The sequence below is a fragment of the Rattus norvegicus genome, chromosome 16, assembly GCF_021556685.1.
Source record: "Rattus norvegicus strain SHRSP/BbbUtx chromosome 16, alternate assembly SHRSP_T2T, whole genome shotgun sequence".
Lineage (NCBI taxonomy): Eukaryota > Metazoa > Chordata > Mammalia > Rodentia > Muridae > Rattus > Rattus norvegicus.
In genome coordinates, this window is record NC_141549.1 from 77957501 (window position 1) to 77983287 (window position 25787).

The following is a 25787-nucleotide window of genomic DNA, read 5'->3' on the forward strand; positions in this document are numbered from 1 at the left end:
GAGACTGCTGCCTGATGCTGGGATGAGCAAGACATAATCTAAGTTCTTCCTTTTCGATTCAGAATGTCTTCCTCACCCACGATGGAAAAGTGAAATTGGGAGATTTTGGCTCTGCCCGCCTTCTCTCCAGGTATGTATCTGTCTTACTTGGTGACAGAGGTCAGAAGAGCTCTTCTTTCAGATGAGCTTTGGACTCACTTTGTCTGTGGTTTCAGTCCCATGGCATTTGCACGCACGTATGTGGGAACACCTTATTATGTGCCTCCAGAAATCTGGGAGAACCTGCCTTATAACAATAAAAGGTGAGTGGTGTCCTCGTCTGGATAAGGTTGGCCATTTGATGGGAGGGCTGCTAGCCTGCAAAATGGTGCCGGAGTCCTGTGCAGATACATGGAGTTCATTTGCTTTCAAACTTTTTAGTTATTTAATGTAAATGTGCGTGTGCGTGTGCGTGTGCGTGTGCGTGTGTGTGTGTGTGTGTGTGTGTGTGTTTGTGTCACATGCCACGGCCTGTGTGTGGAGGTCAGAGGCCATCTTTGAATTGGCTCTTCTACCTTGTTGAAGGAGGTCTACCTGCCCGAATGTTTTGATGCTGTTCTGTATACTTCAGGCTAAGTGGTCCACAAACTACCAGCTGGTTCCAGACTCTGTGTTCATGCCTTTAAGAGCCCCGAGCATCCATCAGTCAAATAGAGCATCAGGGATGGGAAGCAGACAGCCAGGGTTTTCAAGTGTACACAGTGTACACAGCCACATCTGGAAAGCTCTTGGCTGTGAGTCTACATGTTGTCCTTACAAGGGCGACAGCAGCCACACTACAGTTATGAAGTAGCAACAACAATAATGTTATGGTTGGGGTCCCCACAACACGAGGAACTGTATTGAAGGGTCACAGCAGTAGGGAGGTTGAAAAGCACTGGTGTACACGATTGATGTTGGCTGTGGGTTTCTCTTACCTAGCTTTTATTATGTTGGCCTGTGTTCTCTACAGTTCCTCTAAAATGCAATCCATGTTGGCTTTTGTCCAGGATGTTTTCTGCATCTATTGGGATGTCCAGGTGATTTTTGTCTTTCAGCCCATTGGTGTGGTTTATTACATTTATTGACATTAGCTGAACCATCCTACATCTCAGGGGTCATGGTGGACAGTCCTTTTGATGTTTGTGTGTATCCCATTTTCCAGTGTTTTATGGGACACTTCTGTTTTGGGGTTCATCAGGAGTATTGGTTTCCTACGGTTTCCTTTTTTGTTGTTGTGTCTAAGGTTTAGGGATACCATTATTATTATTATTATTATTATTATTATTATTATTATTATTATTATTATTACTATTACTATTTCTTCTTCTTCTTCTTCTTCTTCTTCTTCTTCTTCTTCTTCTTCTCCTCCTCCTCCTCCTCCTCCTCCTCCTCTTCCTCCTCCTCCTTCTTCTTCTTCGAGAATGTTAAGAAGACTTGGCAGTAGATGTTCTCTGAAAGTCTGGTGGAATTCTGCTGAGAGTTATCTATCTGTCCCTGGACTGTTTTATCTGGAGGACTTTTTACTGTTGTTTCCACAGCCTCTTGTATGAAGAGCCCGTTCAGATTGCTGACTTCTTATGAGGCTTCTGCGTCAGAGATGGACAGTGTGTGGGAGGGTTGTGCCTAGACATTTTAAGTGGCTTGTATGGAATGAAGTCAGGTGGATAGAGGGGTCTGGGCTGCTATACAGGATGTGCATCCTAGTCCAAGCCTGGTGTGTGGTCATAGATAATGCTGGTTAGAGAGGTTGAATGTGGCACGGGAGAGGCCTGTTAGCTGGGGTAGGCAGTGTTTGTCCTGGAGGAAGCTTAGAGGTTTGGTTGCTGTGCATGCAAGGGTAGCCAGAGTAGGTCAGGGTATTCACTGTGGGGCCAGGACCTGTGGGGCAAGTTTAACTGGAGAGCCCAGGCCTGAAACAAGAGTGAGGTCAAGAACCATCCAAAACCTTGAAAATCTCATCTTGAGACCAGAATTCCCTCCTCAGATGGGCAGAAGTAAAGCTCATTTGTCCCTATTCTTGGCCTGCATGCCCTGGGGCTCGTAACCCATGACCCCCACCACCATTCTTTTAGGGGAAGTCACTGTAGCCTCTTAGCCAAATTATAGGTTTAAGCACCTGGGATCCCTTTTCATGCAAATAAAGCGTCCTAGCACCTCAGTCCCAGCCAGTAATGTACACTCTCCTTGGAAAGCCCTACCCATTCCCCAAGGTTTATGTAGCCCTTGTTACCCCCAAATAAAGAAAGCTGTTGTTTCAAGGCTTTGTCGCCTAAGAGAGCTGTCCTAACGCCATGAAGAGGATGCACTAAGTTCCCTCAGACCCACCCACCCGGATGAGACTCTTTCCTCTCATTGCAGCAGGTACCTGAATACTCTAAAGGCAGAAGCAGAGCCAGGCTCACAAGGGCTGGATATGGAGGGTAAAGGCATTTATCAGCAAGCTCGATGACCCGAGTTCAGTCTCCAGGGCACACATGGAAGAAGAGAACTCCTGCAGGTTGTCCTCTGACCTCCGCATATACCTGGTGGCCCGTGTGTGCTCATACATATACAACAATAAGTTAAACGTAATAAAAACTGAGAGAAGGGGCTGGGGATTTAGCTCAGTGGTAGAGCGCTTACCTAGGAAGCGCAAGGCCCTGGGTTCGGTCCCCAGCTCCGGGGGAAAAAAAAAAAAAAAAACTGAGAGAAAATTCACGTATTTCCACGGTAGCTCCTAACAGTTGTTACTGTGCTTCCAGTGACATCTGGTCCTTGGGGTGCATCCTGTATGAACTCTGCGCTCTGAAGCATCCAGTAAGTATGGTGCCAGACCAAAGGCCACTTGTCACATCCCTCTAAGGCCCGAGGGGGTGTGCAGCTTTGAACTGGGGCTCACTTTTCCAGGAAGGATTTGTCCTAAAAGTTCCCAGTTTTTCCCGTTGTTATATTTGTGCTGAGCCATTCTGTATTCTATGCCAATAGGAAATGTCTGTCAGAGGCTGTGGTTCTATATGTAGTTTTCCTTTAAATAAAACATGGTGTCTACCATTCTGATCATTTCTAAGCTCACAGTTCAGTGATGGCCATTACACTCATGATAGTCATTAATTACACCAGTGATATTCATTAATTGCACTCATGATATTCTTTAATTACACTCATATTCCTTTTTTTGTGTCTCCTTCCCGACACTCATATTCTTTAATTACATTTGTGATGTTCATTAATTGCACATGATCTTCATGAATTACACTCATATTCTTTAATAACACTCGTGATATTAATTACACTAGTCATTCTCATTCATACACACATGCACAGAGTAAAAAAACTTTCAAATATGATATTTTTTAAAAAAATCATATTTTAAAAAAGAGAACAGTTGGGCTGGAGAGATGGCTCAGTGGTTAAGAGCACTGACTGCTCTTCCAGAGGTCCTGAGTTCAAATCCCAGCAACCACATGGTGATCCACAACCATCTGTAATGGGGCCCCATGCCCTTTTCTGGTGCATGCATGCGTCTGAAGACTGTGACAGCGTATTCAAATATTTAAAATAAATACATCTTTAGGAGGGGGAGAGAGAGAACGAGAACGAGAGAACAGTTTAAAAAACTTTTTTACATGCCGAGGTCTCGGCCCACTCCACATAACCGAATCAGAATCTCCAAAGCGGTCTTGAGTGTATGCTTTCAAACCAGATTGCTCTGAAGGGAACCCAAGTAGGGAGCCACTGTTGTGCTGGCGTCCCCGAGTTTGCGCATAGCAGAGTAGCACCGATGAGGTAGACAATGATGGACCCGTGTTTCCGTGGGGGTGGGGTGGGGGCTGGGCTGCTCACCGTCACCTTCCCCCAAAGTACACCAGGCTGTGAGTTGTCCTTAAGGGCGTCTTCAGAAGGAAAGGGACCCGACAGCCAGTACCTTTCCAAACCGGAGATAACTTACAGAAATACAAATCTACCTCGGCTGTTTCCTATGCCTGTGTCTTCTCACCGTGCATCTAAAGGGTAACTTTTACTTTCCAGTTTCAGGCAAATAGTTGGAAAAATCTCATCCTGAAAATATGTCAGGGGCCCATCCACCCGCTGCCTGCTCTGTATTCCTCTAAGCTTCAGTGTCTGGTCAAGCAGATGTTGAAAAGGAACCCTGTGCACCGTCCCTCCGCCACGACCCTGCTCTGCAGAGGTAGCTTAGCCCCACTGGTCCTGAAGTGCTTGCCCCCTCAGGTATGGCAAGGGTGTCTTTCCTTGGCTCTGGCTTGGTAACCCTTTTTCTACTTATCTAGAGGGGACAAGGAGACGTCAGAGGTCCACCTGGCTCTCTCTCCGTCTTTAATTGGGTCGAGTGACGAAACTCGGGCTATCGAGCTTGGCGGCAGCTGCCCTTAACCACTGAGCCCTCTCACTGGCCCTGAAACGGTTATCCGTTAAGCATAATTCACTCACCATACATGCTTGTAGAAAGTCGGTAATTCAGAAGTCTATTTAAAATGGTCAAACTTCCTCCTCTCGCTCCTGCTGCTCTCCAGTAGTGGTTCTGCTCTCCTGCCCTGGGGTTGAGTTAGAGCTTCGCATCCGGTGGGCGGAGTCCAGCTCGTTGCATGCACGCAGCTTCAGTTTGCTGTTCGACCCAGATCTTTCTCTAGGCACATAAAGCTATCTATGTTTGTCTCACTGTTTAAACTATAATGTTATTTGCCCCCCCCACCCCGTTTTTGGCTAAGCATCAAACTTGGGCTGTGGTTTTTGGGTCAAAAATGGCCTCAAATTGGCAGGTTTGCCTCAGCCTCCCAAGTCGCTAGGCTTACATGCACCTCCTTACATTTACTTATTATAGTTGATGTTTTATTTATTTATTTTTTTAAGACGGGGTTTCTCAGTGTAGCCCTGGCTGTCTTAGAACTCACTTTGTAGACCAGGCTGACCTTGAACTCAGAAATCTGCCTGTTTTACCTCCCAAGCTCTGGGCTAAAAGGTGTGCACCCCATGCCTGGATTCACTTTTAATGGACATTTTTATTTTTCAAACTCTAAGTGTTCTTGTGTTGAAGAGCATTGATAATTCTATGGCATTATGGTGGTGTCTAAAGGAAAGTGTCTCTCTTTAGCTGGATCTGGCTATGGTGGCTAGCATCTCTGCTTTGTGGGTCAAGGTAGAGGGATTATATGTTCTGGGCCAGCGTGGGGTATAGATAAGTGTTTCTCGCATCCTTAAATCTTCACATTTAAATTTCAGATCATCAGAGAATATGGAGAACAGATATTAGATGAAGTCAAAATATCCAAGCCTCAGAACGTGAAAAAACAGGGTAAGAGTTTGGGAGAGCTTACTTTACACGTCTGTTTTTGAAAGTTTCATAAAAAGAAAATATGACTTTCAAGTTACTAGAACTGTCTATCAGAGGTAGTCCTCTAACTGTTTTCTCCGCCACGTCAGACATAATTCACTTCAGATCTATACTATGATAGAATTAATATGCTTTCCTAGTGAGAAATCACTCTGCACACTTAGAGATCAATAGAGGAAGAAGCTCTTCAATGCTAGTGCATGGCTAGTTCTGGTGATGCCCAAAAGGAAGCCAGTCTCAGATAGAATCTTTCACTAGCTTCTGTAGACCTTACATTTACACATTCCACGTACACCATCATCCTCAAATCTCTCTCAGCTCCCAGTCCTAGATTATACTTTGAACAATGTAAACAGAGGCAGGAATGTTGATGTCTGGTCACTTGGGCAAATGGGAGATCGACACAGCAAAGATATTGACAGAATTATTTAAGTACGCCAGAATTGATACCTAGGGACATCTTTCATACCAGGAGAATTACGCTTCTCTGGATAAGAACACAGGGGACTTAAAAGCAGGCCAGGTCTTAGTGATGGGTGTGACCCTGAGCTGTCCCCTTGCACTGCCTGTCAGAGGCATATTCAATATGAGGAGGGGCCTAATGGCCGGTTTTGAGTCAGGGCTGTCTCCTGGGTTCTGGGAATGTAGCCTAATTGGAGGTGAGTCTTGGCAACCATAGAAACTTTCTCAGCAAACCTATACTTCAGTTATGGTATAGCATTTTCTTCCCTACCATCTCTAAGGAGCCTGGTTAGTAAGGTTCTTGTCATCCAGACATATTGGAGGCTGAGCTCCTTTAGCTAAATTCTGCTTTGTGTAGCTACTATTTCCTAAGGAAGTAAATCCTTCATATTGTCAATTTTATTACTTAGGTTTTCCCTGCCTCCTTACTGTACTTTTTAATTTCCCAGGGACTAAGAACCTAGATTGGATAGTTCAGTGATGAGAGACTGTTTTGTAATTTAGCATCTTGCCTACTTGGACTTATTATGGGTTAAGTTGAAGGCTTATGTGGGCTGACCTAGAGATCCGAGCATGAAAATACAACACTAATGTTATAGAAAATTGAATCCTCAAGTTTCTGATGGACCATTGGGCAACCTAACTTTTCAAAGGCAGAGCCCTTTCTACAGAGAACTGTGACTTCGGGTGGTGATGGTCAGTGTAGACTCACTGTCAAGGATACATCACGTGGTGTAGGATGTCTGTCAGTGTGGGAGGTGGTGCATTCATAGAACAGGGGTGTGTGTGTGTCTGTGTGTGTGTGCGTGCGCGCGTGCGTGTGCTTTTCGTTAAGTTTGTGACCTTAAATCTTATCTAAAAAGATAAAATGTACCAGTTTCGGGCTGGAGAGATGGCTCAGTGGTTAAGAGCACTGACTGTTCTTCTATAGGTCCTGAGTTCAAATCCCAGCAACCACATAGTGGCTCACAACCATCTGTAATGAGAGCTTATGCCCTCTTCTGATGTGTCTGAAGACAGCCACAGTGTACTTATATAGTGTATACAATGTACTTACATATAATAAATAAATAAATCTTTAAAAAAATAAAATAAGGGCTGGAGAGATGGCTGAGCGGTTAAGAGCACTGACTGCTCTTCCAGAGGTCCTGAGTTCAAATCCCTGAAACCACATGGTGGCTCACAACCATCTGTAATGAGATCCGATGCCCTCTTCTGGTGTGTCTGAACACAGCCACAGTGTACTTATATATAATAAATGAATAAATCTTTAAAAAAAATAAAATTTGGAAACAGCCCTTTTAAAAAGGCAATATGTTTATAATGACTGTATAAAAATTCCACGAATCCATAATTTGCCCTGAGCAAGCATTAAGTCTAATTTAACATCTCTCTTGTCGTCTGAAGTTTTCCCTTGTCAGTCAGTGCCTTCCTCCTGAAGAAGTTCAGCAGAGGTAATAGGTACGAGAAGGACAAGAAGTATAGCTCATTCCCAGCTGGGGCATTGTGGGTAGCTGACCACGTGTGGAGTTCTGTATCATTGAGCTGTCCTTGTGGAAGCGGTTTGTTTGCTTTTCTGGGTTAGGTTGAAGGACTGCAGGATCGATGAGCCAAGAACTGTAGACAAAAACTCAAAAGCATGTATATCACAGTATCACAGATGCAGCCTCAGTTTACCCTTCAGCATCGTCTCTGTCACTCAAGAGGCAGCTACTCCCATGGCTTTACAAGTTTGCTTTGATGATACTTTCGCCTCTGGTACTCTTTTGCAGCATTTGTTCCACTTACGGTAGTAGGAAACTCTTGGCAAGAAAGCACTAGGAGAAGTTTCAGCACATTTTGGAAAAGATGTAGCTTTATAATTTTCAAAATATATAAGTGTTACAGGAGTTAGGATTAGAGCCTCTCCAGGCCGCGCTAACAAATTGGTTCAGCCACCGTCCTCAGTCAGCCAGTGAAAGAACAGTGGGAAGAAGAGAAAGGAGGGGTATGCAGTGTGTCCACGCTGGAAGAGGGACAAGGACGAGTGACTCGCACTGCGGGGTCCATGCTGAAGTGCCAGGGAAAGAGGGCTGTTTCCCCGAAGCCCGGAGCTTAAAGAGGATGCAGCTGCAGGCAGATAAGGCTCCCTCTGTTCACTGCCACAGGGGCCACACAGAAGTCAGGCTCTGGCAGGCACCCGCAGGACATACACAGGCAGACAGATCTATCAGCACACACGGGCTGAAGGTGCTCGCCTCTGACATCGAGGCCGTATTTGTATGGAATCACACAGTGCGGCGTTCTGCCAGGTGTACTTAGAGACCAGATAACAAGGCTGTCACTTTCGGGTTCCCTGGACATCTGGTCTCAGCCACCTATTGCTGACTCTTTCCCTGCCATCTTGGTCTACGCCAGAGAGACGTCTCAGTACCAAGATGTCTAAATGTAAAGTGCCTTGTATGGCCCTCTGATCCCTTCAGGCCCACACAACCCCTGTCCATCTTCCAGGGTCGTGACATGAGGTTCAAGTTTACAGCCTGCAAGGGTCACGCATAACTGAGTGTCCTGGTCAAGGTGGGCCCACCCATGATTGACCCATTACTGTCTTTGCTTCAGTCTCTCGTGTGTTAGAACCATGTGGAATCCCTTTCCAGGAGACAAGCTCTTCCTCAAGCTGCCCCAGGCTTCAGGCTTTCCCCTCTCCTAGCATGAGACTCTGAGGAAACGGCAGCTCCTAAGGGATTTTTTTTTTTTTTTTGTTCCCTTAGTTTGGTAGACAAGGAGAAGGAAGTACACACCTTAGAATATTCTCGTTGGCTGTCACAAGACCAATAAAAGGGTGAGCAGAATGCTCCCACAGTGGGACCAGTTTCCAGACAGTGATGTCAGAGGTGAAGTCAGGCGCAAGGATGGGGATTGTATGTGCTGTGGGTGCCCTTGTGGTTTTATTGCCTGTCCTTATAAGGTATTCACTCGCAGTTTTTAAAATGGTTTTATGGTTTTTAGAAGGAAGCCAAGCATGGTGGTTTGTGCTTTTATTTTTTTAAGGATTTATTTACTTATTAATAATAAGTACACTGTAGCTGTCTTCAGACACACCAGAAGAGGGCATCGGATCCCATTACAGATGATTGTGAGCCACCAGGGGGTTGCTGGGAATTGAGCTCAGGACCTCTGGAAGAGCAGTCAGTGCTCTTAACCGCTGAGCCGTCCCTCCAGCCCAGTATGCGTGTTTTAACACATTCACCTTGACGGTTCATTCTGAATTGGACTGTCTTTTGCATGACCTCCCTCAAGGCTGTTGCTGTTGCCTTTGTTCCTAAGACTGTACAGGACTCTTGTGCGAGTTTGAGAGACGAGAAATGCTTCTGCCTTGTCAGTGCGCATGTGCACATGTGGATGAATAAACAGAGGGACCCTGTTGACCTTTGATCCTTTTCCACATTTGAGAATCAGGTAACCCACCAGAGCCCCCGAGGAATGCCAGTCCAGCAAGTCCTCACAGGCAGAGGTGGGAGAGACACGGTCCCAGTTCCGCTGTAGCAGCCTTGGAGAAAGCATCCATCCTGACCTCCAGTTTCACGGCGGAGGATGACAGAGGTTAGCGCCATCACCATCCCTTGGAGTCTGGTTCACGCATGCTCAAGCACCTCCTGGGAAATGCGTGTAGCACCCACGTCTGTTTACACACTTTCAGGAATCTCTAGACCGGCTGTACACAAGGCCACAAAAATGCCATGCAGAGAGCTGCCACCCTGCACTGTTTATGTCCAATACAGACTTAACTTTTATTTTCTTATTCTAATTTTATTGGTGCATGTGTCTGCCCTTGTGACTACACATGCATATGTGTATGAAGCCAGAGGAGGACGTTGGATCCCTCAGAGGTAGAGTTACAGGCATTCGTGAGCTTCCCAGGACTGAACTCTGGTCTTCAAATTGAGCAACACGTGCTCTTAACTACTGAGCCATCTCTCCAGCTCCAGGACTTAACTCTTAAAATAGATCTTAGATCCAGAGCTCTGGAGCCCATGGCTATGCTGGGAAGACCACAGTCAGACTGAATGTTACTGTTTTACTACAGAGCACGCTATAGAAAAGCCGTGCTAGGATTTGAGTTTCTGTCACATACCTTCAAGGGACATTTGTCACTCCTCGTGTAGGTGAGTGAACTAGATTTTCAGTGAGGGTCAAATATAATCATAACTTTGCTTGAAATACGATATGAAAGATAGATGCTGGAGAATCTTTTGGTAAACCTGGTTCTAATATCTCTCTTTACAAGCAGGCGGTTCCGTAATAAAGTACAGTGAAGAAAATGCCCGCCGGCAGTGGGTCAGAGAGCCCCCTGAGGCCTTGCTGTCTATGCTGAAGGGCGCTGATCTCAGCCTGGCATTTCAAACATACACAATCCATAGACCAGGTAATGTTTGTCTGTTACAGAATCATACGGATACTTTGAATTTACAAAAAAGGGGGGGGGGGTAAAATATGAATAAAATCGACCATCTTTATAGCTTTGAAAAAGATTTATTTTTATTTATGTCTGTGTCCGTGTTAGTGGATGGATGTGTGTGCAGGTGCCCAGTGGGGGCAGAAGAGAGGGTCAGAGTCCGTGGATCTGGAGTTAGGCGGCTGTGAGCCACCGTGTAGGTTCTGGGAGACAAACGCGGTCCCGGAAGAGCAGCAGTGTTCTTACCTGCTGAGCTGCCTCTCCCCAGGCCCTTCGTCTCAGTAATGTCTGAGCGTGCAGTTCAGCAGTTCCACACTCCTGCACAGTATTCTGTTTCTTTGCGAAACTGGGGCTGCGGACATTAGGTAGTAGGCCCGTTCCCTCTTCCCTAGATCCTGTGACTTTAGAGTGTTAAGTTGGGGCAGGGGAGAGGCCCCAGCACTTAAGACCACCCTGAGCTTTAGAGGACGAGAGTCTGGTTTCCAGTGCCATGAGGCAAGTTCAGTTCTAGGGGACCCAGCGTATGTTTTTAGTACACAGGCACATGCATGGTACATACATAAAGTGTGTCTGTACACACACACACACACACACACACACACACACACACACACACACACACAGACACACAGAGACACACACACACAAGTAAATCCAGAAAATTCCCCAAATGGTACTTTTAGGTGTTCTTGAATCATTTATGTTTAGTCTTAACCTGCATTTAAATTTTCCAATTATAGATACTTTATTTGATTTATTATTTTAACAGTCAAAACAATCCTAAACAGATTGTTGGTGGTGCTGGGATCAAACCCTCGTTCCTGACCATGATAAGCTGCCTCTGCAGTCCGGAACAGCCGTTTTTGCCATGTAAATGTGCACTCGTCATAGGAATACCCCAAGATTTCTTTCAAATTTGTTATATTGAGTAGAGTTTAAAATGAAGGATAGTTGGGATTTATTTGTTTATTTGTTTGTTTACATATTTATTGGAGACAGGCTTTCTCTGTGTAGCCATGATGTCCTGGAACTCACTCAGTAGGCCAGGCTGGTCTAGAACTCAGAGATCCCACTGCCTCTGCCTCCCAAGTGCTGGGACTAAAGGTGTGCGCCACTGCCCAGCCCGAATTTAACTTTTAATGTGTGTTTTCATTAAATCTGAACGATCATTTACAATATTGTCCTTAGGACTTCCGGCCAAAGGGCTGCATTTAAGGGCTGCGTGTGTATACACATACCAAATCTCTTTGCTTACTTAAAATCCGAGATAAATCAAATCAAGGAGATCCTGTAATGGCTCAGCGGACTTTGATGATGATGCAAGAAATTTAGTTATATTCGTTTAATTGAAGAATGTCTTATTGGGCGGCTAATCTAGATAATGATTAAAAGGGGGCTGACGGTGTGCTTTCTCTAGCATGCGTGCGACCTTGAGTAAAGCCCTTAGCGCTTTTTATTATCTATTGAGACAGGATCTCCCCCAAATCACTCAGATTATAATGTTCCTATATTTAAAGGTTTTTAGTGCACATTCTCCTGGAGACAGAGTTGCTTTGAACCTAATCCACATTCTGATACTTCCCGGGTCTGTTGTCTACCCAAATATGACAAGTGAATTCTGTTTAAATTAGCTGTTTTCCCAGGCACTGTGGCTCTGGCCTATAGTCCTAACATTTGGAGATCAAGACCAACCTGGGCAAAATGGTGAGACCTCATTTAAAAATCAGTCGGTAAACTGCCACACTTTCTGTTCCTGTTCACCTGAAGGTACAGAAGGCTTCCTGAAAGGTCCCCTTTCTGAAGACACAGCGTCAGACAGCGTCGACGGTGATCTCGATTCTGTCCTCGTAGACCCAGAGAGATTTGAACCTCGGTTGGACGAAGAAGACACGTACGTTGTAATAGACCTAGACTGCTTTAATTGGGGAATGGAATGCATGCTGTACCGTAACTGCAGTAGTTTTAGATTTAGTAAGAGCCATACCACTCTCCTGACAGCACTGCTGTGTGCTGCTGTGTGTTGGGCAACACTGACATTTCACCGTGAATCCATGGCTGCGTCCTGCACGCAGTATTTTTTCACTCGGACTTCTTGCTTTTGTTTCTGAGTTCTGAGACCTATAGACTCCTCCTGCATCTGCCTCCTAGGGCTGGGATGTGTACATGTGCATTAGGCTCCTCCTGCATCTGCCTCCTAGGGCTGGGATGTGTGCCTGTGTATTAGGCTCCTCCTGCATCACTTCCTAGGGCTGGGATGTGTGCATGTGCCATAGGCTCCTCCTGCATCACTTTCTAGTGCTGGGATGTGTGCATGTGCCATAGGCTCCTCCTGCATCACTTCCTAGGGCTGGGATGTGTGCATGTGCCATAGGCTCCTCCTGCATCACTTCCTAGGGCTGGGATGTGTGCATGTGCCATAGGCTCCTCCTGCATCACTTCCTAGTGCTGGGATGTGTGCATGTGCCATAGGCTCCTCCTGCATCACTTCCTAGGGCTGGGATGTGTGCATGTGCCATAGGCTCCTCCTGCATCACTTCCTAGGGCTGGGATGTGTGCATGTGCCATAGGCTCCTCCTGCATCACTTCCTAGTGCTGGGATGTGTGCATGTGCCATAGGCTCCTCCTGCATCACTTCCTAGGGCTGGGATGTGTGCATGTGCCATAGGCTCCTCCTGCATCACTTCCTAGGGCTGGGATGTGTGCATGTGCCATAGGCTCCTCCTGCATCACTTCCTAGTGCTGGGATGTGTGCATGTGTATTAGGCTCCTCCTGCATCACTTCCTAGGGCTGGGATGTGTGCATGTGCATTAGGCTCCTCCTGCATCACTTCCTAGTGCTGGGATGTGTGCATGTGCCATAGGCTCCTCCTGCATCACTTCCTAGGGCTGGGATGTGTGCATATGTATTAGGCTCCTCCTGCATCACTTCCTAGGGCTGAGATTGTGCTCCTGTAACTATATTTGGCTCTTATTTTATAATACATTAGGGTAAAAAAAAAATCCCACAGTGACACTTTTTTTTTAAGAACATCGTTTTTTTTCTCTGCTTGATTACCTATGAAATTGAGTTTTCAAAACTTAAATGTTGTATGGCAGAATTCTTCACTGAACTCACTGACAAGCACAGACCGTGCCCTTACTACAGAGGCTTATCATCCAAATGTTTTTTTTCCCAGGGACTTTGAGGAAGATGATGAAAACCCTGATTGGGTGTCAGAACTTAAGAAGCAAGTGGGACAGCGGGATGTAGGTGGTGAACAGCTCCTTGGAGAACGTGTCGGGGAGACTCTGGAGAGAAACTGATGTTGGGAGCCAAAGTGCGGACTGAGAAAATGTATCACAAGCTTACAAAGCAATCCGAACCCTTGTGAGATTTTAACACAAGGGAGGTCTATCAGATGCCGCTGTGCCTTGCATTCTGACAGAACAGAGGTGCAGTGCTCCCCTGTTGGCCATTAACTGTGTGTGACAATAGGAAATGACTTAACTCCTTTGGTCCCTAGGACAAAACAATAAGAGTAATGATGCCTACCTCATAAGAACACTGACCAAGACAGTTAGCCATCCAGTGGTTGTTACCCACAGTTACTGTGTAACACTCTCACATTTCCTAAAGGTTGAAGGATGCAAATACATTAAGCTGTGGCATAAAAGTGTGTGCTATTCTTCAATAATACTCAGTTTGGATATGCTTCAAGATGATTTCTGATCATATTTACCAACTACCAGCTGTCCTTCATCGTTCCTTAGCATTTACAAAAGGGTCAGAGGTCGGGGGATCAGCCCTGGGATGAGCGGGTGGGGTCTAGAGCTTGCCAGAAGATCGCATTCCTGGACTCCTGGCAGGAATGCAGCCTAAGGCATGCAGCACACGTCATAAACTAGAACATGGTATGCAGTGAGGTGGGCACCTTGCACGTACATGCCGGACACTGGATCCCCTCGTGTAACGTTAGGAAACTTTAGAGAAGGGAGACTCTCCCCAAAGAAGAGTCAGGCTTCCCCTGATGTCATATGGTGAAAAGTAGGTAGAAATCGCAGTTCAGTCATTTTCCAGGACCTGCTGAAATGTGGGCTATAAATGGCTTATAGGTAGCCTCCCCCCTTCTTCAATGCTGGGGCTCAAACCCAGGACCTTATGCATGTCAGGCAGGTAGGTACCACAACTACACTCCAGCCCATCTTCTGTTTACCCTAACGTGCAAAGGCTGCTGTGTACATCCCCGCCTGGACCTCTCTTTGTACTTAATCACGTAGTCAGGGTTAGTCTCCCATGGTCCCGAAGTCTGTCTGTCTGTCCTTGCCATTTCTGAAGAGTGCTAGTTAAGTATTTTGTTTTTACCCTCAATGTGGGTGTGTCCAGCATTCCTCAGAAAGGTAAGATCTGTCCTCACGTCCTGTCAAGGAGTACGTGATGTCAGCATGGCATGCCTCAGATGCTGCTTGCCCGAGCAGTAGTAACTCAGTATCTCTTAGGCTTCCCACCACACAGGTACTAACTTCTGTGTCCCTGTCTGTTCACTGCCATAACTTAGCCCACACTGAAGCTGAGAGGATTTAAGTCACCTCTGTCAGTCAAGGAATATAATGGGACACAAAGTCACTGGTCTGGCTGCCTCGTTGTTTCCAGCTGGTTCCTGTGTCCTTTTGTGATGTTCTCGCTCTTTTACCACAAGATGAAGCAGAACCAACCTATACCCTCTCTGTTCCAGCACTAGAATAACCCCCCACACACACACACACACCCAGAAGCCATAGTTCCTCTCACTGGGTTAGAAGCCAGTGTCTGGGTGGTGAGTGTTCTTGCCGGAGTTGCTCCCGGGATATCTGGGCCCTGTCTACATATTCGTGTTCTGGCATCCCCATCTGTTTGTATTAAGTCAAGAACGGCCTCATACAGAAGTCATTGAGTAATTCCACCTTCTGTTCTTTCTCTGTGTCTGCTTTCCCTGAGGGTGAGGAACAAGCTTGCAACCATCTGCCCTAGTCGCTCAGAGTACACATCCCGAGCAGTGTCCTCGAGGCTGTGAGGAACAAATTAACATCTAGAGTGCAGAGCTTGCCTGTGGCTTCCATTGTCGGCCTCACCCTTCCTAGGTCAGTCCCTTAAACGTTAGCTCCACTCTGCTGATGTTTCGTGCTCCAGAAAGCAGACGTCTACAATAGTGCTTCCAGCACACTGTTTCCACACATGCCGTCCTCCACGCCCCTGTCTGCTCCGATTGATGGATACAGACGTTACAACCCATCAGACAAAGCAAACTTGAAATCATCTGTATCTTACCCCTGACAGTGAGTCCAATTATAAATCCTCTTGAAAAATCAGGTGATTTCTACTTTAAACCAAACTTCCTTGTGTTTGCTTATTTGGGTGAGATTTGCCAGCCCTCATAGCTTTTAAAAAAGAAGGGATTGGGAGGAGCACGCACATCTTAGTCGCAGTGGGGAGGCAGAGGCAGGCATCTGGACCTTACCTCTCTTGAGTTCCAGGCTCACCAGGGGTAGGTACAGAAACCCTGTAAAAAGTGGGTGGACCGGTTCGGTCCCCAGCTCCGAAAAAAAGAACCAAAAAAAAAAAAAAAAAAAAAAAAAAAAGCGGGTGGACCTCATCTAACAGGTCCACATTTATCCATGTGGAGTCCGTTAGATTTTTAAGGAATGGGTTTCCAAGATAATTTGATTTTAAAATTTTATTTCAATCAGTTGTGTACTACAAGAAAACAAAGCAAATGCTGTGGTCAGGAAATGCTAATTTCCACTAATATGCTTCTTTCGGAACATGGCAATCAGTAAGAATTTCAAACATAAAGAGGATTACAATGTTATAAAATTCTGTCCCAGGAAATAGAATGTAAATAAAGGAGAAAAAAAAGGGGGGGGGGATAATGTACAGTTTTAGAGAAGTGGGCTTTTTGGGGGGAGGGGCATGAAAAATGGGGGGATACGAAATGGTCACAGGTCTTAGATTCCACTGAATATGGCTGCTTTGCTTGTTTGAGTATTGACCATCCTGAAAGGTGTATATTTCCCACAGGTAATCTTGCTAGGTCAAGAAGACTGTGTTTGCAGACCCCTGGGCAGCACCTGGTTTTGTGAATGGGTCCAGGTTCCTTTCTTACATACATCTCTCAGCAGTATTTAAGACCTTACATGAGAAACATACTTCCCCCCTGGGGTATGTTACAGCTGAACACTGCTTAGTATGCTGGGTACCCTAGGAAACTCCCCCAACTCCGTGCGCAAAAGGCCAACCAGAAAACAGGTCAGAGGATTAAAAAGAATCTGCCGCTCATAGAACTCTGGAAAATGGCCACCCCAACCGCACTCCCTGGAATCCGAAGGCTGCAACAAGAATCTGACATACCTTCCACTCCACAGTTTTTGGGAAAGTTTGCCCTCGAAGTGATTTCTCCCCTCTCCCTACTTTCCACTACAAAACCAATTCTCGGACCTTGCACCGCCTTCTCCTCCACTCTCTGACACCAAGCTACAGGTTGCCAACTCTCTGACCAATAAAAGTGCGCTTGCCCTTCTCTGAGTTCCAACTCAGTCTTTCGTGGAGCGTGAAGACTCTGAGGTTCTCCTCTGCCCCCGCCCAGCACTCCGCCCACTTCCCCCTCCTGCCCCCCCCCCCCCGGGTTGGCTCTGCCCCTGCATCGGGGAAGCTTAGCTGCTGGAGACCTGATCTTTTTGGACACGTCCATGCTCGCTGCATAAAGCAGGTAAGCTGAGGCCAATGTGTTTGTTTTTCGGGAGCTGTCGTGGGCCCCTCGAAGCTGCAAGGAGAGAAATAGGAATCCAGGCGAGAGTAGACAGGGCAGCAACTAGGAAGCCCTCTCACTGGGCTGCGTCGGTTTCCATGGCAACGCATAAGCCACAAAGTCCTGAGCTCTGGTGTCGCACCCTCCCTCCCCGCCCACTTGCTGGCCGTCACCTCCGCTGACAACCTAGAAGTACCCAACTTGAAATTACATGAAAACAACCTGCCCAGTCGACCACCCAAGTTTTAGAAGTCTGCACTGTGCCTGAGGCAGGAGGATGATAAACTCAAGGCCTACCTGAACACCTTAGACCCGTTTCCGTTTCGATAACAGTCCCCGGAAAGGATTAGGTGTAAAGCTCAGTGGTAGAATGCTTACCCAGCATGCATGGGGTCCTGGGTTCGCTTCCCAGTACAGCAAAATAAAATAAAAAAATAAAATAAAATAAAATAAAATAAAATAAAATGGAAAATGGAAACGGGAGGAAAGCAACCTACAACAACGGAGTGTGTATTTCCACCTGTAAACACCTGAGCCAGTTGCCAGGACAGGACAGTCACCTGACCGCGGCTGCGAGAATTTCAATCTCTCTCTGACTGCAGCCCTACAGCCAGTAGACGGGGTGTTTTTCAAACTGAGGCACAATTCATAGGAGAATTAAGCCTTGGATTACATTCCTAGGGAATCCAGTACTAGTTAATCCCACTTAGATAACTGCGATCGTTTGGTTCTAGAAGCAGATTTAAGATTAAGAAACGAATTAAGTTTTCCTTTACCTAAGTGTGTACAGAGACTTTCGGGTGATTCCTTGTTGTGTGGGACCAACGACTTTTGAATGGCACAGGTAGTACCTACCTACATCTTAAATACCGCAATGCCCCTGCTTCTCTAGAACCCAAAACATCAAGAGAATCAATTCCCAGGCCTCCGTGTGGAGGGCAGCATGTCCCACTAAGACTTGATATGCTTGCCTCGCCTTTAGACTTCTTGCTTTAGAGAACCAACCACCCGGGACAAGGTGCCTTTCCTTCAAACACAAGTAATTTTCCATTTCAGAAGCTGGAGAAGAAAGGCTTTGTGAGCGGTGAATTGTCTAAGGTCACAAAGCTGAGAGTGATCTGGAGTGATCTTCGAATCGACTGAACTAAACTCCTTTCCACAGCGTTACCTGTGGCCATAAGGAGGTTTCTTGAGTGTGTCTGAAAAGCTGGGTGCAAGGTTTTAACAGCTCGTTTGCTTGTCATCGGTCTTCTGCTGGCTACTTGTCATGCACAGTAAAGGGTTATTCTTCATTTTAGGGAGCTCCTGAAGCCATGGATAAATTTGACCTGATCAAGATCATCGGGGAAGGCACCTTCGGGAAGGTGTACTTGGCTAAAGATAAATCAGAAAGCTGTCACTGTGTCATCAAGGAGATCAGCTTGACGAAGGTAAAGTTACAAAGTTTCAATTTTAGATAATTTTAAGCGGTACATCTAGCTTTAAAATTTATTTATGTATTACGTGTATGTGTGCGCGCATGCGTGAGCTTATGGGTACCATGTGAGTGCAAGCACCTGCAGAGGTCAGAGGGCATTGGAAGCCCCTGAACTTGATTTACAGGCAGTTCTGAGTCGCCTGACTGGGTGCTAAGAACTGAACCCAGGTCTTCTGCACGAGCAGGGAGCGTTGAGTCGTCCCTCCAGCCCCCACATTTTTCTGTCCTTATTTATTTATTTTTTACTTATTCGCTTTACACCCTGCTCACTGCCGGCCTCCTGGTCACCCCCTCCCACAGTCCCCACCCTCACCCCTTCTCCTCTGAGCAGGTGGGCGGCCCCGTAATTTTAATATAGCATGGAAACAAGTGCCTTTTTCACAATCGTGAGCTTTAAGGTTCAGTTGACACCATCTTCCGTCATCCCCTGACACCCATGCCAGGAACATGTATTGCACTCGTTTTCTTGGTTTGCTCCCCCGCCCCCCCCATTGAACAAGGACTTGTCTTCATGCTGGACAAATGATGTGAAACCTACAGGCATAGCAGACTGAACCGGGCTTTCCTCTCTTCCTAGGTTTCTGACCCCCTCCTTTCCCCTTTCTCTTCCCTTCTTTTTCCTTCTCTTCCCTGTCTCTTCCCCCTCTCCCTCCTCCCTCTTACCTTCTACTTTTCCTTCCTTCCTTCCTTCCTTCATAGCTTCCTTCCCTCCTTCCTTCCTTCCCTCCTTTCTAGCTTCCTTCCTTCCTTCCCTCCTTCCCTCCTTCCTTCCTTCCCTCCTTCCTTCCCTCCTTCCCTCCTTCCTTCCTTCCCTCCTTCCTTCCTTCCTTCCCTCCTTCCTTCCTTCCCTCCTTCCTTCCCTCCCTCCTTCCTTCCTTCCCTCCTTCCTTCCTTCCCTCCTTCCTTCCTTCCTTCCCTCCTTCCTTCCTTCCCTCCTTCCTTCCTTCCCTCCCTCCTTCCTTCCTTCCCTCCTTCCTTCCTTCCTTCCCTCCTTCCTTCCATCCCTCCTTCCTTCCTTCCCTCCTTCCCTCCTTCCTTCCCTCCTTCCCTCCTTCCTTCCTTCCCTCCTTCCTTCCCTCCTTTCTAGCTTCCTTCCTTCCCTCCTTCCTTCCTTCCTTCCCTCCTTCCTTCCCTCCTTCCTTCCTTCCTTCCTTTCTAGCTTCCTTCCTTTCTAGCTTCCTTCCTTTCTAGCTTCCTTCCATCCCTCCTTCCCTCCTTCCCTCCTTCCCTCCTTCCCTCCTTCCTTCCCTCCTTCCCTCCTTCCTTCCTTCCTTCCCTCCCTCCCTCCTTCCTTCCTTCCTTCCTTCCTTCCTTCCCTCCTTCCCTCCTTCCCTCCTTCCCTCCTTCCTTCCTTCCTTCCCTCCTTCCTTCCCTCCTTCCCTCCCTCCCTCCTTCCTTCCTTCCTTCCTTCCTTCCCTCCTTCCCTCCTTCCCTCCTTCCCTCCTTCCTTCCTTCCTTCCTTCCTTCCTTCCTTCCTTCCTTCCTTCCTTCCTTGTATTTGTGGCAGAGCCTAGATTAGGTATATAACATGCTAGTCTCTGCTTCCCTATGGCTGAGGTTACGGGTGTGCACTATCATGCCAGTTACCATTCTCTTTCTCTTAAAAAAAACCCAAAACCTATTTATTTAGACTGAGCATAGTGTTGCCCACCTTTAATCTCAGCATTCCACAGGCAGAGGCAAGCAGGTCTGTGTGAGTTCAAGGCCAGCCTGGTCTGCATGGTGAGTACCAGGATAGCCAGAGCTATAAAGAGAGATCCTCTCTCAAATAGAAAAAAAAATCCAGGGTGTATGTACACACACACACACACACACACACACACACACACACACACACACACACACACACACCACAGCACACATGTAGAGGGAGGTAAGGTTCTAGGGATTGAACTCCAGACATTACCTGCTAGATTCTTGATCCTTCCCTTTTTAAATTAGCTGTGAGTGTACTGGTTCACCTGGGTCCCTCCTTAGCTAGCGCTCTCAGCCCCAGCATCCATATAGTCATTTAAACAGTGCCCCAGCCATGGCCCCAGACTGTCCCTGTAAGGTATAAAGGGAAAGGGAGCTACACTGACTTTATTAAACATAACACTTCCCAGTGGCATAGACCTACTCATCCTACCCAGCTACCCCAGAGACTGAGCAAGGAGGAGCATAGCATATTCAAGGCCTGCCCTGCTTGGCCATAGGAAGGTTCAAGGCCAGCCTACACCACCTGCTGAGGCCTTATCTCACAAATAACAAGCAAGGGCTGGAGCTATGGCTCAGTGGCTGCTCTTCCAGAGGTCCTGAGTTCAATTCCCAGTAACCACATGGTGGTTCACAACCATCTGTAATGGGATCTGACGCCCTCTGCTGGTGTATAGATGTACACGCAATACTTATCTGTACAAAAATACATAAATAAACCTCTAGAAAATAAAAAACACAAAACAAAAAGAATACTGGGGTGTATCTCAATGGTAGACCACTTGCCTATAGTACATTAGACCCCAGGTTGAAGCAAGTTCTTTCCTTTATCATGATAAACATTTTGATCCTATTTCCCCTCCCCCAACTCCTCCCAGATCCTTCTCGTCCTCTTACCAACCTAACTTCATGTTCTCATTTTCTTTCTGTGATGGTTTGAATATGCTTGACCCAGAGAGTGGCACTATTAGGAGGTGAGGCCTTGCTGGAGTAGGGGTGTCACTGGGGCCATGGGCTTTGAGACCCTCATCTTAGCTGCCCGGAAGCCAGTCTTCTAGCAGCCTTCAGATGAAGATGTAGGACTGTCAACTCCTCCTGCACCATGCCTGCCTGGATGCTGCCATGTTCTCACCTTGATAATGGGCTGAATCTCTGAGTCTGTAGGCCAGCCCCAATTAAATGTCTTTATAAGAGTTGCTTTGGTCATGGTGTCTGTTTACAGCAGTAAAACCCTAAGACACTCCCTCCCTGCCTGTCTCTCTCTTCCACCCCCTCTCTTCTCTCTCCATCTCTACCACCCTGGTAGCTACATTGTTAAGAGTAGCCATATTTAAAAGGCATTTTGAAATCTGAAGTTGATGTTCTGATCATGTTATTTAGAATAAGTCATGTGATACTGGAACTTAGAAGTAGGATTGAGAATGCCAATTAAGAAAATACTGACTGAACTGAGCTGTTTCAGTGGTGGAGTATGTATTTAACATGTACAAGGCTACACACACACACACACACACACACACACACACACACACACACACAAGAGGAGGCTGTTAGGGAGAAAGGAGGAAGGTAATCCAGCACTCTGGAGGCTAAGGCAAGAGAACGGTCAGTTCCTGGCCAGGCCATCCTGAGTTACATAGAGGGGCACACCCTTTTCAGAGGGAGAGGGAGGGGGAGAGGGAGAGAGAGAGGGAGAGGGAGAGAAAAGGAATGGAGAATGTGCATAGGCACCAAAATAATTTAAAAAAATTATTATTGGATGACAAATAGAATAATAAATTATGAAACTAAAATTAAATCATGAGATTGTTTTCTTTCACATGTATTCCCTTACTTGCTGTGGACACACGTGCATGTGTGATACGGCACACATGTGGAGCTCAGAGGAGAACTTTCGGGCATCAGTTTTCCCTTCCACCGTGTGGGGTCCAGGGAGTGAACTTAGGTCACTGTGTTTGGCAGCAAGTGCCTTTACTGTCAAGCCTCTTGCCAGCCTCAAGAAACCAGCTTTGGTTTTTGTTTTGTAAGACCAACCGGGACATTCTTAGATTCGGAATCCTCCTGCCTCAGACTACTAAGTTCTGGCTTTACAGTCATGAACATCTTATTTCTTAAAACGGAGAAATTCAGTCTATGGAGTTTTGCTTTTGTAGCAAAGGACCGTTTTCTCCTCAGCAGTGATTGCTCTGGGAATGTCATGATTTAGGAAGAATTCCCTTATGCCGGAGGATAAAGTAAGGCACAGATGCTTAGGTAATGATTAAAAATCTAGCTGCTAATTTATTTATAATTTGCGTTTACTTTTTGAAACGGACCTCACTGTGTTTCCCAGGACGATCTGTCTCTGGCTAACTGGGAATACAGTCATGCATCAAGTGTGACCAGTTTCACACTTTCAGTACGATGACATCTCCCCAGGATTATTAATCTTCTCAACTATAATCATCACTGGCAAACTAATGGTTAGATATGAGGCACCGTGCTCATTCCATAGTGGCCCTGCCTTCAAGAGATGAGTGACATTAAAGCCAGCGGCCTCTTGGGGGATTTCAGATGGGAGTGAGGAGGACTTACCTCTGTCAGCAAGTCACCTGTCCAACACATGCGGTCTCCCAACATAACTCTGATGCCCTTCCAGGAAAAAGAAGCTTCAAAGAACGAAGTGACTCTTCTGGCTAAGATGAAGCATTCCAACATTGTAACCTTCTTCAGCTCATTCCAAGGTTAGACCTTTCTATCATTAAGATATCCCAAGAAACTAAAAATCTTTAGGAAAGGCGCGTTCCCAAGACTTGTGTATTTATTAAATATTTTAAGTGAGTTCGTTTTCCTGTCTGGTTAAATTGTCTCTGCTTCCTACCTGGTGAGGTTTGTCTTTTGAGATGAGGTCCTCCATATCCCAGGCTGGTCTCAGTTTGCTGTGTAGTTCAATTCCACCCTGAACTCTGAATAATATTTAAAGGCGGTCAGGGAGTAAAGGTGCCCCACACTTCTGTCCACTATTCTGATCTTTCTCTTCCTCGTCCTTCGAGTGATTGTGGAAGTCCTTTGAATTCTCACCCTTAGACTTTTCCAAGTCCTGTGCCTTCACTAACTCCCCGGGGCACTTTACGACTAATGCGAGTGTCTCCTTATGAATAGACATTATTACAAATTTGTTGAATTTTTTTTCTTCAGACAGGAAACTTAGGGGCTGAGAATACAGCTTAGTGGTAGAATAATGGTGTAGCATGTATGAGGTCTTGGGTTTGGTCTCTAGCAACACATAACACACACACACAGACACACACACACACACACACATAAGTTTAATGAGTTTAGGGACCTTTATACACACTTTGGTCCTCTATATGTAGCAGATAGTAAATGTTCAATAAGCAGTTGCAGGATGAGTGAATGGACCGGATCAGACTGGAATGCAGGTTTATTACACTTAAGGTGGAAATTGGAAGGCACATTTTACAATGGATACAGTTACACAGCTAAGACCACCCGAAATGTAAACAACCTTTGCCCTTGTGCACTGCTTGGCAACTTTGCTGGCACTTAAAACACAGGCTTAGCCAAGAGCCTCAGAGCCCGGAGGCACCGAACTATGAGAGCCTATAAATACAGGCTTTGATGGACCTCCAACAGCTCATCTCCCGCTGTAAGAACCATGGTCTGGTGTCTGTTTCCAATTTCCTTCTGGTTATTAGCCAGGGACCACTGTCTATCAGGAGAGGTAAACCTTTGTACTCGGCCACATGGCCAGGAAATGGAGCTGGAAATGTATAACCACTTCTGTCTCTGACCTCCAGACTCAGATTGACATAGGATCACGTCAGATCCACCAGGATAATTTACTCAAATTAGTATGAGAGATGAGGTTTTATGAATTTGAAGCAGGTTAGGAAAAATAAGGAGAATTCAGTGATATTTTCCTAAGGCAAAATGAGTTCTATCAGTAAATTATAACTCTTAGATGCTAAGCATGTTCTAAACCAAGAGCTCTAGACATCAAACAAAATATACACAACCTCCCCACTGTTAAGCTTCTTTTCAGTTGCTTCAGAAACAAATGTTGCTTATTTAACGGCTTCAAACAATCTCTCTGTGCTCAGCTCTCTCGTTCCATTCAGGATTCCACCCCTTGGAATGTTGCCATCTATATCGAGGTTAATTAATCCAATTTAGAAACTCTTGAAGAAGGTTTGTCTCCCAAGCGATTCTAGATCCCGTCGGACTGACAGCTGACATTAACTTCCTGGGCTACACAGAAGTAGCCTTTATCAAAGGTCAATGAGGCAAAACAAGCCAGAAGGAAATGTAAGGGTACCTGGGAATGGGAACCCAGTCCATTTTAGGGCCACCCCCACTGCTGTGCACTGAGTTTTTCTGTTGTGGTTTTCATGCCAAGATTTTGAAAGGCAAATCATTGGTGATGTCTGAGAGCTCTCAGCACCAACTGGTATTGTTTCCCTGCAGAGAACAGCAGGCTGTTTATTGTCATGGAATACTGTGACGGAGGGGACCTCATGGAAAGGATACAGAGGCAGCGGGGAGTGTTATTCAGCGAAGACCAGGTAAATCTAATGTCCGTGGAGGCTTAAATTTACAGGCTGCCGTAAGTTCTAGGCTAGCCTGTGCTATATGGCAAACATAAGGCCAGTGAGGGCTGTACCGAAAGACCTTGTCTTAGAAAACTAAATAAATAATGAATAAGCAAACAAGCACCTAAGTAAATAAATACTGAGAAATAAACTTGACAGCCCCAGGACCACAAAAAAACGAGCTGTTTGCTTGGTTGGTTCTAGGTCTAGAATACGAGGCCTGGTGTATAGAAGGGGGTGCTCTACCAGCTCAGCTACATAGCCAACTCCAAGGTGACCTCTAGAAGTTAAATAGTTGGTACTTTCCCTACCAGACATGTAAATAGACGTTATTGTACAATTTCCATCAAACCCACTAGAGTTTATTATTATTTTCTATTTCCTCCCTAGTGTCTGTTCTGGGTATCTTCTGTCCATTTAAAGACAAACCCAAGAGGCACCAGTGTAAGCAGCGACTACAGGGAAAGTGGATAAGAATTGTGCTTGTACTAAGAAACCCCATGTTAAACAAAAAACAAAACAAAACAAAAACAAAAACAAAACAAAAAAACCCAATCAACCGACTAAGAAAGAAAACCACAGCTGGTCACGATAGTACAGGGAGGCAAATTTCTGTGAATTAGAGGCCGACATGTAATTCCAGGACTGCAAAATAAAACCCTAGAGAGAGAGAGAGAGAGAGAGAGAGAGAGAGAGAGAGAGAGAGAGAGAGCACGAGCCCCATCTCTTCCTAGATTTTATTGTTCTCTTTCTACATAAATATTCACTTTGATAACAATGATGTCTGAGGCACTCCTTTGGGATATAACATGGATATAACATTCTAGGTATAAAATGGAAACTGTGTTATAACCACTAGCTCCATTTCTATCATTATTCCTCGTGTGTGTGTGTGTGTGTGTGTGTTGTGTGTATGTGTGTGTGTATGTGTGTGTTGTGTGTGTGTATGTGTGTATTGTGTGTGTTGTGTGTGTATGTGTGTATATGTGTGTGTTGTGTGTATGTGTGTGTTGTG

General features: G+C 45.9%; 3 protein-coding genes across 45 annotated transcripts in view; all 3 read left to right on the forward strand.

Annotated features, from left to right (window-relative positions):
* The window catches only part of Nek3 (NIMA-related kinase 3), a 25445-nt gene extending 11501 nt beyond the window's left edge, over window positions 1-13944 (forward strand). For 6 of the 31 annotated variants that reach the window (XM_087588452.1, XM_087588458.1, XM_087588466.1 and 3 more), the window contains 9 exons: window positions 63-130; window positions 216-302; window positions 2763-2817; window positions 4030-4230; window positions 5239-5311; window positions 9245-9394; window positions 10083-10217; window positions 12015-12138; window positions 13424-13900. In XM_087588452.1, the coding sequence (XP_087444578.1) occupies window positions 63-130; window positions 216-302; window positions 2763-2817; window positions 4030-4230; window positions 5239-5311; window positions 9245-9394; window positions 10083-10217; window positions 12015-12138; window positions 13424-13550 (1020 nt within the window). In that variant the 3' untranslated portion in view covers window positions 13551-13900. 31 annotated transcript variants of the gene reach the window in all.
* Window positions 1-25787, forward strand: part of Erich1 (glutamate-rich 1) — a gene marked incomplete at its 5' end in the record, with an annotated part of 52793804 nt that overhangs the window by 47086941 nt on the left and 5681076 nt on the right.
* Window positions 16502-25787, forward strand: part of Nek5 (NIMA-related kinase 5) — a 46168-nt gene continuing 36882 nt past the window's right edge. For 12 of the 14 annotated variants that reach the window (XM_087589126.1, XM_087589124.1, XM_087589127.1 and 9 more), the window contains exons 1-4: window positions 16502-16969; window positions 18307-18438; window positions 22819-22903; window positions 24648-24745. In XM_087589126.1, the coding sequence (XP_087445252.1) occupies window positions 18322-18438; window positions 22819-22903; window positions 24648-24745 (300 nt within the window). In that variant the 5' untranslated portion in view covers window positions 16502-16969; window positions 18307-18321. 14 annotated transcript variants of the gene reach the window in all.